The 15,364-nt window shown below is 43.4% G+C and overlaps 1 protein-coding gene across 1 annotated transcript; it reads left to right on the plus strand.

Moving 5' to 3' along the window:
* The first annotated feature begins 2,474 nt into the window (after positions 1 to 2,474).
* LOC118654182 (ER membrane protein complex subunit 10-like) lies at positions 2,475 to 3,264 on the plus strand. The gene has a single exon (XM_036305489.1). The coding sequence runs from the start codon at positions 2,479 to 2,481 to the stop codon at positions 3,262 to 3,264; it is 786 nt and encodes a 261-aa protein (XP_036161382.1). The 5' UTR covers positions 2,475 to 2,478.
* The last annotated feature ends 12,100 nt before the right edge of the window (positions 3,265 to 15,364 follow it).

Consider the following 15,364-nt stretch of genomic DNA (forward strand, 5'->3'; position numbering starts at 1 on the left):
GGGGAGGGTAAGAGATCACCCGAAGGACTTGTATGCATGCATATCAGCATAACCAATGGACATAATACACTGGGGGGGGGGGTTTGGGGAGGCCGGGGGATTGTCAAGGGTGGGAAAAAAAGGAGACATGTAATATTCTTTGTAATACTTTAAGCAATAAAACAAATAAAAAAGTGCAACAAATTCAATTTACCAAAATAAAAATAAAAGTAAAAAATAGCATGCTATTAAACAATGATTGGGTTACCAAAGAGATCAAGGAAGACATTAAAAACATCCTGGAGCCCTAACCGGTTTGGCTCAGAGGATAGAGCATCGGCCTTCGGACTCAAGGGTCCCAGGTTCGATTCTGGTCAAGAGAATGTACTTGGTTGTGGGCACATCCCCAGTAGGGAGTGTGCAGGAGGCAGCTGACCAATGTTTCTCTCTCATCAATGTTTCTACCTCTCTATCCCTCTCCCTTCCTCTCTGTAAAAAATCAATAAAATATATTTTTAAACAAAAACATCCTGGAAATGAATGACAATGAAAACGCAACAATCCAAAATCTATGAGACACAATAAAAGCAGTCCTCAGAGGGAAGTTCATAGCTCTACAGGCCTACCTCAAAAAAAATTGTAATAAATTGTCTAGCTTTACAGCTTAAACAAGTGGTAGAACAAGAAAAGTCCAGATGAGCAGAAGGAATGAGAGACTAAAGATCAGAGCAGAAATAAATGAAATAGAGAAAAAAATACAAAAGATCCATGAAACCAAGAGCTGGATCTTCCAAAGGATGAACAAGATTGATGAATTTCTAGCCAGGCTCACCAAGAAGCAAAGAGAGACGACCCAAATAAACAAAACCAGAAATTAAACAGGCAAAATAATAATAGACCCCACCGAAATACAAAGGATTGTTAAAAAATACTATGAACAATTCTATTCCAACAATCTAGACAACCTGGAGGAAATGGACATATTCCTAGAAAAAGATAACCCTCCAAAACTCAATCAGGAAAAATCTAAAAACCTGAATAGGCCGATAACGTTGGAAGAAATTGAAGCAGTCATCGAAAAGCTTCCAGCAAACAAAACCCGGGGCCAGACAGCTTCACGGGAAGTTTTATCAAACATTCAAGGAAGAAAGAAAACCTATTCTCCTCAAACTATTTTTAAAAATTCAAGAGGAAGAACAATTCCAAGCTCATTCTATAAAGCCAGCATCACCCTAATACCAAAATTTGATAAACACAACACAATGAAAGAGAATCACAGGCCAATATCCCTCATGAACATAGATGCCAAAATCCTCAACAAAATTCTAGCAAATCAGATTCAGCAGTACATCAGAAAGATCATACACCATGACCACGTAGGATTTATCCTGGGAATGCAAGGATGGTACAATATCCGCAAATTAATAAACGTGATACATCACATAAACAAATTGAGGGATAAAAATCACATAGTCATATCAATTGATGCAGAAAAAGCATTAGACAAAATCCAACACCCTTTCTTGATAAAATCGTTCAGCAAGGTGGGAATAGAAGGATCATACTTCAACATAATAAAAGCTATATATTACAAACCCACAACCAACATCATACTCAATGGGCAAAAACTAAAACCATTTCCACTAAGAACAGGAACAAGACAGGGAAGCCCACTCTCGCCATTCCTGTTCTACATAGTACTGGAAGTATTAGCCATTGCAATTAGACAAAAAGAAGGAATAAAAGGCATCCAAATTGGAAAAGAAGAAGTAAAACTTATCTTACTCCCAGATGACATGATACTGTACATAGAAAACCGTAAAGACTCCATCAAAAAATTATTAGACTTAATAAATGAATTCGGCAATGTAGCAGGATACAAAATTAATGCCAAGAAATCTATGGCATTTCTATACACCAATAGTGAAAGTACAGAAAGAGATACTAAAAAAGCAATCCCATTTACCATCGCACCAAAAAATTAAGATGCCTAGGAATAAACTTAACTAAGGAGGCAAAAAACCTCTACTCAGAAAACTACAGGACGTTGAAAAAAGAGATAGAGGAAGACATAAACAGATGGAAGAACATACCATGTTCTTGGATTGGTAGAATCAACATCATTAAAATGTCCATACTAACCAAAGCAATCTATAAATTCAATGCACTCCCCATTAAAATACCAACGGCATATTTCACACTCCTAGAACAAACTCTCCAAAAATTCATCTGGAATAAAAAAAGACCCCGAATAGCTACAGCAATCCTGAGAAAGAAGAACAAAGTAGGTGGGATCTCAATGCCAGATATCAAGCAGTATTACAAAGCCACTGTTCTCAAAACTTCCTGGTACTGGCACAAGAACAGACATTTAGAGTGCGCAGACTGGGGAGCTGGCGCAGGCGCAGGCGCACGCGTGCTGGATGCGGTCCGTTACTCCCAGAATGCTCCATGGCGCTTGGCGCACTCTGGCCCGTGGGCTGGTGGGAAGGGGCCAAAATGGCGGCGGCCGGCGCCAGGGCCACTCGGCTGCTCCTGCTCTTGCTCATGGCGGCCGCAGCCCCCAGCCCGGCGCGGGGCAGTGGTTGCGGGTCCCGGGCCGCTGCGTGGGAGGCCGGGGTGGAAGGTCGAGACGAGGCCTGTGGCACCGTGGGGCTGCTGATGGAGCACTCATTTGAGATCGATCACAGGACCCACTTCCGGATGCGCGGCTCCATACTCTGGAACCAGCGGGACAGCACCTTGTCACTGTCGCAGCTGCAGCTCAACGAGGAGGAGCCGTGCCGACTCCGGGATGCGGCAGCCCTCAACGGCCTGTACCGGGTCCGGGTTCCGAGGCGGCCTTGCGCCCCTGACGGCCCAGAAGCTGGCTGCTACGTCTCCTCCTTCGTCCCTGCGTGCTCCCTGGTGGAGTTGCACCTCTCGGATCAGCTGATGCTGCATGTGGATGTGGCCGGCAACGTGGTGGGCCTGTCGGTGGTGACGCACCTCGGGGGCTGCCGGGGCCAGGAGGTGGAGGACGTGGACCTGGAGCTGTTCAACACGTCTGTGCAGCTGCAGCCGCCGGTCACGGCCCCAGGCCCGGAGACGGCCTCCTTCATCGAGCTTCTGGAGATGGAGCAGGCCCAGAAGGCCAAGAACCGGCAGGAGCTGAAGTCCTTTTTCGCCAAATATTGGATATACATCATTCCTGTCGTCCTGTTCCTCATGATGTCGGGAGCACCGGATGCCGGGGGCCAGGGGGGCAGTGGGGGTGGGGGTGGCGGAGGTGGCAGTGGCCGGTGAGGGGCGCGGGGCTTCCCTCCTGCCCAGAGAGCCGGGCCATGCTCATCCCAAAAGGATTCGCTGGCCCCTCCCCCAGAGCCTCTCCCCAGGGGCCCCTGTGTTCCTGTCTGGAGGGCGGTGGGGTTCTTGGCCCTGCTGCCCCCTGCCTGACCCCGTGGCCCCAAGGCTTCCCTCTGACCCCGTGTCCCATCACCCCCAGCGCCCCCAAGCCCTGCAGTCCGGGAGCTCTCCAGCTCCGCGCCATTGTTCTCACCCTGATTCCCGCTGGGCTCCATGGCCCCTACCTCATCGGCCACACGCCTGTCCCTGTACCCTGAGGGCACAGCAGGACAGGCTGGCGTGGGTGTGGGTGCCTGGCTCCGCTCCTCCCTGGCACTGCCCTCGGGCCTGCTCTGCCCCTTTTCTGCCCAGGATGCCAGGCCCCGTGTCTATGTCAGCATAGAGCAGACGGCTTCCGTGTGTGCAGGCCCGGCCGTCACTCCCGCCGCGGGCTCCGGGTGAGGACGCTGGGCCTCTGCCTTTACACCCCCCCCCCCAGCTTATCTAGTTAAAACCATTGAGAGAATGTACTGAAATATTTGAAGGTTTGAAAGTTACCACTTCCAGCAGCCAAGTGCACTGTGGACTTGACTCCTGGTGCATGTGTGTGTATACACTCCTAGATACTGTAGGATCTTACAGTAGAAAGTGTGTAGCATTGCTGAATCTCCATGTTCACGTTGTGAATTATGCAGAAACCCCAGAAGATGGCCCTTGTTGTTGTCATGGCTGCAGGACACTCCTCCATGCTGTGTGGCAGTTGATTGAACTGGTCCCCAATGTTAAAAAAAAACAAAAACAAAAACAAAAAAAAAACAGACATATAGATCAATGGATAGAGAACCCAGAAATCGACCTAAACCAATATGCACAATTAATATTCAACAAAGGAGGCATGAACATACAATGGAGTCAAGATAGTCTCTTCAATAAATGGTGTTGGGAAAATTGGACAGATACATGCAAAAAAATGAAACTAGACCACCAACTTACACCATACACAAAAATAAACTCAAAATGGATAAAGGACTTAAACATAAGATGGGAAACCATAAAAATACTAGAGGAATCCACAGGCAGCTAAATCTCAGACATATGCCGAAGTAATTTCTTCACTGATACTGCTCCTAGGGCAATGGAAACTAAAGGGAAAATGAACAAATGGGACCATGTCAAAATAAAAAGCTTTTGCACAGCAAAGGAAACCATCAACAAAACAACAAGAAAGCCCACTGCATGGGAGAACATATTTGCCAATGTTATCACTGATAAGGGTTTAATCTCCAACATTTACAGGGAACTCATACAACTTAACAAAAGGAAAATAAACACCCCAATCAAAAAATGGGCAATGGACCTAAATAGATACTTTTCGAAAGAAGACAGAAGGAAGGCCAAAAGACATATGAAAACATGTTCAAAGTCACTAATTATCCAAGAGATGCAAATCAATACAACAATGAGGTACCATCTCACACCTGTCAGAATGGCTATCATCAACAAATCAACAAATGGCAAGTGTTGGTGAGGATGCGGAGAAAAAGGAACACTCGTGCACTGTTGGTGGAAATGCAGACTGGTGCAGCTACTGTGGAGAACAGTATGGAGTTTCCTCAAACAACTAAAAACGAAACTTCCATTTGACACAGTGATCCCACTTCTAGGAATATATCCCAAAAAGCTGGAAACACCAATCAGAAAGGATATATGCATCCCTATGTTCATAGCAGCACAATTTACCATAGCTAAGATTTGGAATCAGCCTAAATGCCCATCAGCAGATGAGTGGATTAGAAAACTGTGGTACATCTACACAATGGAATACTACACTGCTGTAAAAAAGAAGGAATTCTTACCATTTTCAACAGCATGGGTGGAACTGGAGAGCATTATGCTAAGTGAAATAAGCCAGTCAGAGAAAGATAAATATCACATGATTTCATTCATTTATGGAATATAATGAACAACATAAACTGATGAATAAAAAAAAAAACAGATCCAGAGACAGAGAAGCATTGATCAGGTGCTTAAACCTCAGAGGGAACGTAGAGGAGGGTGAGGGTAAGGGGGAGAGATCAACCAAAGGACTTGTAGGCATGCATATAAGCATAACCAATGGACGCAGACACCAGGGGTGTGAGGACATGAACGGGAGTGGGGTGGGGGTGGCAATGGGGGGGATAAGGACATTTATGCAATACCTTAATCAATAAAGAAAAATAAATAAACAATAAAAAAAATTAAAAACCCAGCATCTAAACAAAAAAATAATTTTAAAACAACACCTGAAAAAAAAACATGATAACAATAACAATGAAGGAATTTGTAGTATCTGTCCTGTTGCCCAGGGCATTGCTTTTGCCCTGAGGGGTCCAAAAAAAAGGAAGTTACAAGTTACCCTGATATTTCAATGATATGTTATCATAGATGCAAAAAGATAAAGAGCTCAGTTAAGATTGACCTTGCCAAAAAACAATACAGGCCTAGGAGATGACTACCTACCATAACTGCTTTTAGTTAAAAGTTTTCATTTCTGACCATCCTTGTGGTTAAACTGCTATGCAGGCCTTCCCTGAGCTTGTCAGGTCATGTGGCCCTTTTGTCCACACAACTAATTTGAACTTTTAACTCTTAGAAACCTCAATTTCCAATAATAACCAAAGTAAATGACCAGCATTCCTTAGATTGACTTTAATGAGCACAATTTATTTATTTATTTATTTATTTATTTATTTATTTATGTCAAGCCTCACTCAAGGATATTTTTCCATTGATTTTTTTAAAATATATTTTTATTGATTTCAGAGAGGAAGCAACAGGGAAAGAGAGCTAGAAACATCAGTGATGAGAGAATTATTGATCGGCTGCCTCCTGCACAACCCCTACTGGGGATAGAGCAGGCAACCCCAGGCATATGCCCTGACTGGAATCAAACCCAGGACCCTTTGGTCCACAGGCTGATGCTCTATCTACTGAGCCAAACCAGCCAGGGCTCCATTGATTTTTATGGAGAATGGAAGAGAGAGGGAAAGACAGAGAGAAACATCGATGGGAGAGAGAAACATCCATGTGTGAGAAACACATCGAATGGTTGCCACCTACATGAGCCCCCAACCAGGCCCCAAGCCAGGGAGTAGACTGCAACCAAGGTATGTGCCTTTGACTGGACTCGAACCCGGAACCATTTGGTCCACCAGCCGACAATGTATCTACAGAGCCAAACCAGCTAGGGCTATGAGCACATTACTGCCACGTGTCCAAAACGGAAACCATCCCCACACACCATGATATTTTGAATTTAATTTAAAAAATCAATTTGCAATGAATATTATAAAAATTAATATATTACTCACAATTCGGTGTATTTGAATATTTTCAGCTAAAAAGTCTCACGAAAAATGATGTTAAAGTTGGTCAGGGCTGCCACTTAGAGAAAACTTTTTTTTAATAGACGCGCATGGCATGCTGGGAAGGTCTGCTGCTTGTGTCTACAGACGCTTATGGCGCACAATGGATTAAACATGCTCTTATTTTCAAGCAACACATTTTCAACCAAATAGAAAGAATATACCAAGAGTTCCAAATCTGTTTTCTAGCTTTTTTGTATTAAGAAGCTCAAAGTAGGTACACTTAATGTTTAATAGCTGAAGTGAGTTAATTTTATTTGCTCACATGGCTAAGGGTTTTCTGTTTTGTTTTTTCCTTTCAATAAGGGTTACCTCCCCAAAACTTGCAATTTAAAAGATAGCCTAGATAAAAGTTTTAGACCAGGTACTTGCATTTCAAAGATCCTAGGAATTTGGTTTCATAAAGTCAATTATCTATAAGCATTTTGAGCCCCATAGGAATGTTTTAGAAAGGTAAAAGCATTTGCTGGCTTGAATTGTTTCTGGAGCCACACCTCTGACCCTGTGAAGATTTTATCTGTAAAACAAGGGAAGTCATTTCCAGTAACTTAAGGATAGGCAAATATTGGCAAAGGACTAAAATTCATTCATCCAGTTTTTGGAATGTTTCTTTCCTTTTGGATGTATTTTCTTTCAGGCTCTGTAGCAATTACAGAGAGGTCTAGTTTACACATAGCAAATAACTGAGGGTCATTTCTGAGCATCCAAATGGCTTGCAAGTGTGGAAAAGACACTGCTCTAAGGAGGCCTCATTCTCCATTCACTTCCCCTGGGAAAAAGCAAAACAGGTCTAACTGCAGGATAGCATGAAACTTAATGGTGCCACTAACTGGCCAAACCTCTCCTTTGCCCACATTATAGTGGGGCCAGGCTATGTTGCAAAAGAAGCTTGAGGGATTCAGGGTCAAATTTCACCCAAAGGGGCATTTCAAGGCACTGTGCACCGGTTCCCCATCTATGTAGACATATAAATTCCCAGTGGAGAGTTAGAAGTGGCCCAGCTAGCCTCTGGGCTGTCCTGGGTCATTGTTGTCTTATGGTCTGAATACCACAGTAGCCCAGGCCCCTTTTCACCTGGCAAATACAGTACCTGGGGTATGAAATTTTACCCTGTGTCCTGAGGGCAGACTTGCCAACACTCCCCATGATGGCCAGTCATGGGGAGGATGGACTCACTCCGTTCAGTCAAGTGGACTCCACTCCACGGGGATATCCTGGCATTCGGGTGCCACCCAGCCGTATAGGTTTTCCCTGTGTCCTGAGGACAGACTTACCTATGGTTGCAGTGATGGCTGGACACAGGAACAATGGACTTATTCTGCTCAGACATGTGGACTCCACTCTACAAAAATCCCAAGCGAGGCATTCCTGCTTGCCGGCCTCCGGACTTAGTTAGCCTTACTGGAGGTCCCCCCTATGGTATCTGTCAGTACAAGGGGTACCTAATATCTCCATGGTCTTGGATGGAACACTCGTCCTACAACTCTAGTTTGCAATTGTTGGGCTAGTGATCTGTAGTCCTGCCTTTCATATCCCCAAAATCCTGATCCCTTAAGAGGCCTAGGAGAGCAGCTGTCCCTCAAAGGGAAGAAAGAGTCGCTATTAAGTTATCCCTGAGGTTCTCATAGAAGTTGGAAATAAAGAAAGGGTGGTTAAAAGAGTGTAGAAGTTGAGAGTGGTCCCCTTCCTGGTTTCAGGGACCTTAAGGAGTATACAGAAAAGGTGTATTAAAAGATAGGAGCCCTTGCCCAGCCAGCGTGGCTCAGTGGTTGAGAGTCTACCTATGAACCAGGAGGTCACGGTTGGATTCCCAGTCAGAGCACATGCCCAGGTTGCAGGCTCAGTCCCCAGTGTGGGGCGTGCAGGAGGCAGCCTATCAATGATTCTCTCTCATCATTGGTGTTTCTATCTCTCCCTCCCTCTCACTTCCTCTACAAAATCAATAAAATATGCATTTTTAAAAAAAAAGATGAGAGGCCTACAGGGATCAGAAAAGATTCCTAGTGACCTGTGTCTGGGCCAGCCAGACATAGGCAGCACCTCAGGCTTTGAGGGAAAATTTTGTTGGCCTTCTTTAGGAAAATTGGAAACTGTCAGGTGTCCCTTATTTTCCCAGCTGGATGAGTTTAGGCTCTCATTTATCTAGCACAGTGGTTCTCAACCTTGGCTGCACATTAGGATCACCTGGGAATCTTTTTAAAATCCTGATTTCTGGGCCTCATCCTCCGGAAATTCTGTTTCTTTGTTACTAATGTTATGGCCCCACCGAATAACAAAGAAACAGAATTTCCGGAGGATGAGGCCCAGAAATCAGGATTTTAAAAAGATTCCCAGGTGATCCTAATGTGCAGCCAAGGTTGAGAACCACTGATCTAGCAAAAGGTCCTCCTCAGATCCTCAGAAAGCAATCCCAATTAAAAAGCCAAAGCAAAAAAAGCAGCCACCCATTTTTCTTTCTGTTTTCTGTCCTTAGTTACCTTGACCCTTATCTATAGCCTAGGGCAGCCGTGGGCAAACTATGGCCTGTGGGCCGGATCCGGATCCGGCCAGTTTGAAATGAATAAAACTAAAAAAAAAAAAGACCGTACCCTTTTATGTAATGATGTTTACTTTGAATTTATATTAGTTCACACAAACACTCCATCCATGCTTTTGTTCCGGCCCTCCGGTCCAGTTTAAGAACCCATTGTGGCCCTCGAGTCAAAAAGTTTGCCCACCCCTGGCCTAGGGTCTCAACTCTTAACCTTGGGGATTTCAAAAAGCTCCAAGAAAATCAGCCTGAACTTAACCAAGGCACAAAGGAAAAGAAAGGGAAGAAAAGAACATCCTTCCAGTCAAAAGGCAAGAATCTCTCTCTCCCCCTCCCTCCCTCTCTCTCTCTCTCTCTCTCCCCCTCCCTCCCTCTCTCTCCCCCTCACTCCCTCTCTCCCTGCCCCCCTCTCTCTCTCCCTTGTAACTAGTAACCTGACAGGGAACAGCCGCAGGGAAGGGCCTTGTGTGATTTCACAGTGCTCCTGGGTGCATGGACAGTGTCTTGCAGAGGGTGGGGTGCCTAGTGCAAACTTCCCAGGTGCATGACCAACTCATCCTGTCATGGGAGTCTTCTATTCGCAAGCACCATAATGGCTTTTAAATGCTCAACCCATGCCCTCACAGTGCAGCCATACACAGAGATTGAGAAAAAAAAAAAAAAAAAGCCATGGCCAGAGGAAAAGACGCAGGAGGAAATAGAACGCAGTCATGTCATTCAAGCCAAGGTGGCGAGGACAACTGGCTTACCATTGAGGAAACGAACAAGAACACTCCGAGTCATGCAGCACCCAATTTTTTGTAGGCAGTGAAAACAGGCACCACATGGCTGACTGGTGGAGTCAGGTGAAACCTGGGTTCAGTAACCTCCGTACTTGAATTCTCGCTAGGAAAGAATCAGAGCAAGACCCAAACTAAGAGAACATTTATTGGGTAAATTACAGACGTAGAAAAAGTAATTCCCAGAAGAAATAGGCTTAGGAAACAAGTTATGGAGGTAAAGGAAGGGCCCTTGAAGCTTGTGAGTGAGGAAGCTAATGGTAGCGTGCCTGGGGGGAGGGGAGGGGACGGGACAGCACCCAAACACTTTCTTAATGCTGGAAATACAACCATGAAAGACAAAAACGTACCTGTTCAGATGGGCTCACATTCTAGTGGGAGAGACAGAAAAATAAGACCAATAAGACATGAATATCATGGTAGATAATGATATGTGCTATGCAGGAAACCAAAGGCAAGGGGTGGAACAGGGCATGGGGAAGGTGTGGGGATTTGCACCTTCAGGTGTGTTGTGCAGCAAAAGTCCCACTGAGAAGTTGAAATAAGGACCTAAAGGAAGTGAGGGGAAGGGATTGCCCTGTGGAGGTGTGGGGATGAAAGTTGCTATGAGAGCGAATATCCTGTGCTGCTTACTGATGCCGTTACGTAATCAATCAATGGGTCTGCACTGCTTGTTAATACTTGAGCCAATTAAGCAGACACAGGGTTGAATCATATATGAGCGTTTATTCCACTACTGCCGGCAGTATGGGAGAGCAGCAGGTCATCCACAAAAATCTGCTCTACGCCCCCCCCCCCCCCCATAAGCCAACTGCTTATATCGGGTAGCAGGACAAAGATTACAAGGGGAAGTAAGCAAAAGGGTATGCCAAATGGGCAGTTTATAGGTAATGCAGGCTGGAGATCTGCTTAGGCCTTCGGGTGTGCAAAGGCTGGGGGGGTCTTCAAAGGGCTGGCGGCTCTGGTTTCTGCAACAAGGTTTGTTCATCTTTCCATGATAATAGGCAGCTCCCAGATGGGGAGGAAGGGCCACTTTTCCAAGTGAGCTCCCAGGTCCCAGGTGCAACTCCCAGCCAGGTTGTTAAGTTGTAGGAGTTCCTTATATATTTTGAATATTAACCAGATATATCATTGCCAAATCTGTTCTCCCATATAGTTGGGTCCCTTTTCATTTTGGTGATGGTTTCTTTTGCTGTGCAGAAGCTTATTATTTTGATGTAGTCCCATTGGTTTATTTTCTCCTTAGTTTCCTTTGCCCTAGGACAGTGGTTCTCAACCTTGACTGCACATTAGAATCACCTGGGAATCTTTTTAAAATCCTGATTTCTGCCCTAACCGGTTTGGTTCAGTGGATAGAGCATTGGCCTGCAGACTCAAGGGTCACAGGTTCGATTCCGGTCAAGGGCATGTACCTTGGTTGCCTGAGGTAGCTGATCGATGTTTCTCTCTCATCAATGTTTCTGACTCTCTATCCCTCTCCCTTCCTCTCTGTAAAAAATCAATAAAATATATTTTTAAAAAATAAAATCCTGATTTCTGGGCCTCATCCTCCGGAAATTCTGTTTCTTTGTTACTAATGTTATGGCCCCACCGAATAACAAAGAAACAGAATTTCCGGAGGATGAGGCCCAGAAATCAGGATTTTAAAAAGATTCCCAGGTGATTCTAATGTGCAGCCAAGGTTGAGAACCACTGCCCTAGGAGATGTATCGGTAAGCATATTGCTATGAGAGATGTCTGAGATACTGGTGCCTATGATTTCTTGTTGGGGTACAGCCTCAGCAGGTCCAGGGGTTCCCCAAAGGTGTGGACGGAGTCGGTGAAGAAGGAATGACACGGAGGCAGCGTTCAGTTTATCAGCAGCTTAGCCAGGTTATCTAGTCAGGGTCTCCAGCCAGGTTCTGTCCAGGTTCTCTCGCCAGGTTCTCTAGCTAGGTTCTTCAACCAAGTTCTGTCTTTATTGTCGTGTTACATCTGTATTTATATCAGTTGATTTTAATCCTATCCATTCTATTCCAAAGGTTAGGGGGTTTGTTAATCTAGTTCTGTTGAGTTTAGTCCTGTTTGGTTAATCTCTGTGTTCCATTATAAGGGCTATTCCAAGGTCACTGCTCTACTGATAAGCTACAAGGAAGTGACTAAAGGAGATTATCCTACTCAGTAAAGGTTATGTCCTCCCAGCCTCGCTGCTTGCCTTCCCTGGGACTGCCCTGTGTCAGTGGGTCTCCAGGGGTATAGGCTTTGGTGCTTTCCCTGGTGGGCAGACCCCTGGGCCCAACAAGTCCCTAATTTATTGCCAACAGTTTTAGTCCAAGTACTTCATAAGTAGTACATGGTATTTCTGTAACACTAGGGGATCTTACTGATTCATTCCCTTCCTTAGTCTTGTTAATTCCTAACTCCACAGAAAAATCCCTACCTGGGGAAACAACCTTTCTCGGGGAGGTGGCCCTGGTTAAAACACATAGCGCTGAGAGGGGGAGCAAACATATGCCATATACACCAGGTCTCTTGAAAGATAAGCTGTGCAGATGTTTATTCCCTGCAGTGACTGTGTCAAGCAGCAAGGGTGGACCGGCTTCTGGCAATTTCTTCTAGGAATTTTATAGTTTCACAACTTACATTTAAATATTGTATTCATTTTGAGTTTATTCTTGTGTAGGGTGTAAGTTGGTGGTTTAGTTTCATATTTTTGCATGTATCTGTCAATTTTCCAAGCATGATTTATTGAAGAAACTGTCTTGACTACATTATATGTTCTTGCCTCCTTTGTCAAATATTAATTGAGTAATGGCTTGGATCAATTTCTGGATTCATTGTTGTGTTCCATTGATCTATATGCATATCCTTGTGTCAGTACCAAGCTGTTTTGGTTACAGTGACTTTGTAGTATAATTTAATATATGATTTTGTGGTCCCTTCAACTATGTTCTTATTTCTCAGAATAGCTGCTACTAATGGGGGTCTTTTTGGTTCCATATAAATTTTTGGAGTATTTGTTCTAGATCTGTCATATATGCTAATAGGGATTGCATTGGATATATAGATTGCTTTGGGTAGTATGGACATTTTAATTATGTTAATTATGTTAATTCTACCAATCCATGAAAATGATATATTATTCAACTTGTTTATATCTTCTTCTATCTCTTTTGTCAACATCCTATAGTTTTCAAAATACAGGTTTTTACCTCCATAGTTAAATTTATACATGGGTATCTTAATTTTTTTTGATACAGTGGTAAATTGGATTGGTTTTTGTTTGTTTGTTTCTCTTTCTGTGAGTTCATTATTGGTGTATAAAAAAAGCCATAGATTCTGGATGTTAATTTTGTATCCTACTACATTGCTGTATTCATTTAATAAGTCTAGTAGTTTTTTCGATGGAGTCTTTGGGGTTTTCTATGTACAGTATCATGTCATCTGTGAATAGTGACAGTTTTACTTCCTCCTTGCCAATTTGGATGCCTTTCATTTCTTTTATATATATATATATTTATTGATTTTTTACAGAGAGGAAGGAAGAGGGATAGAGAGTTAGAAACATCGATGAGAGAGAAATATCGATCAGCTGCCTCCTGCACACCCCCTACTGGTGATGTGCCCGCAACCAAGGTACATGCCCTTGACCTGAATCAAACCTGGGACCCTTGAGTCTGCAGGCTGACGTTCTATCCACTGAACCAAACCGGTTAGGGCTATTTCTTTTTTTTTTAGAGTGTGAGAATTTATTTATTTGTTTGTTTATTTTTTATTTTTATTTTTTTAGGGCTGACAGATGAATTTTATTTTATTTTTTATTTTATTTTTTAATTTTTTTTATTGCTTAAAGTATTACAAAGGGTATTACATATGTGTCTCTTTTTTTTCCCCGCCCTTGACAATCCCCTGGCCTCCCCTACCCCCCAGTGTCTTATGTCCATTGGTTATGCTTATATACATGCATAAAAGTCCTTCGGTTGATCTCTTAGCCCCCTCCCTCCTGCCCCCCAACCCTCCCCAGCCCTCCCGCTGCAGTTTGACAATCTGTTTGAGGCAGCTCTCCCTCTGTATCTATTATTGTTCAAAAGTTTATAATGGTCTCTATTATCCATGAATGAGTGAGATCATGTGGTATTTTTCCTTCATTGACTGGCTTATTTCACTTAGCATAATGCTCTCCAGTTCCATCCATGCCACTGCAAATGGTAAGAGTTCCTTCTTTTTTACAGCAGCATAGTATTCCATTGTGTAGATGTACCAGAGTTTTTAATCTGCTCATCTATTGATGGGCACTTAGGCTGTTTCCAAATCTTAGCTATGGTGAATTGTGCAGCTATGAACATAGGAGTGCATATATCCTTTCTAATTAGTGTTTCTGTTTTCTTGGGATATATTCCTAAAAGTGGGATCACTGGGTCAAATGGGAGTTCCATTTTTATTTTTTTGAGGAAACTCCATAGTGTTTTCCACAGTGGCTTCGCCAGTCTGCATTCCCACCAGCAGTGCACGAGTGTTCCTTTTTCTCCGCATCCTCTCCAGCACTTGTCATTTGTTGACTTGGTGATGATAGCCATTCTGACAGGTGTGAGATGACACTGCATTGTTGTTTTGATTTGTCTAGAGAACAGTCATCAACAGGTACTACCAATACTGGTAGGAACTGCCTTCTCAGCAAAAATGGAGTACATGAGGATGCAATTCTCGAACATAGTTGTGGTGGAGTGACTGTTCAATGTGAATTTTGCCTATCACTAAATTTCTCTGGTGAAAAACCATCCAATGGGAAATTTACTCGATGTTGTAGCAAAGAGAAAGTCTGTCCAAATGATATACATTTTCCAGATTACCCAGCATATTTAAAAAGATTAATGACAAAGATTCTGACAGTAAAAATTTCATGGAAAATATTTTCCCCATAAATAGTTCTTTTGCTTTTGCTTCCATGGGTGCAAATATTGCATCACCATCAGGATATGGGCCATACTGTTTTAGAATACACGGACAAGTTTATCACCATACTGGAACTTTACATCCTTCGGATGGTGTTTCTTGGAAGTTTGCTCAACTCTATATTTTGGATACAGCTACAAGTAAAAGATTAGCAATGCCAGAAAACCAGGGCTGCTCAGAAAGACTCATGATCAACATCAACAACCCGATGCATGAAAGAAATGAATTAACAAAATCATACAAGATGCTACATAAGGTAGAAAAGGAAACCCAATCTGAAGCAACAGCAAAAGGTATTGCTCCCACAGAAGTAACAATGGCAATTAAATACGATCGTAACAGTGACCCAGGTAGATATAATTCTCCCCGTATAACTGAGGTTGCTGTCATATTCCGAAATGAAGTTGGAGAAC

The sequence above is a fragment of the Myotis myotis genome, unplaced genomic scaffold (genome assembly GCF_014108235.1).
Source record: "Myotis myotis isolate mMyoMyo1 unplaced genomic scaffold, mMyoMyo1.p scaffold_m19_p_4, whole genome shotgun sequence".
NCBI lineage: Eukaryota > Metazoa > Chordata > Mammalia > Chiroptera > Vespertilionidae > Myotis > Myotis myotis.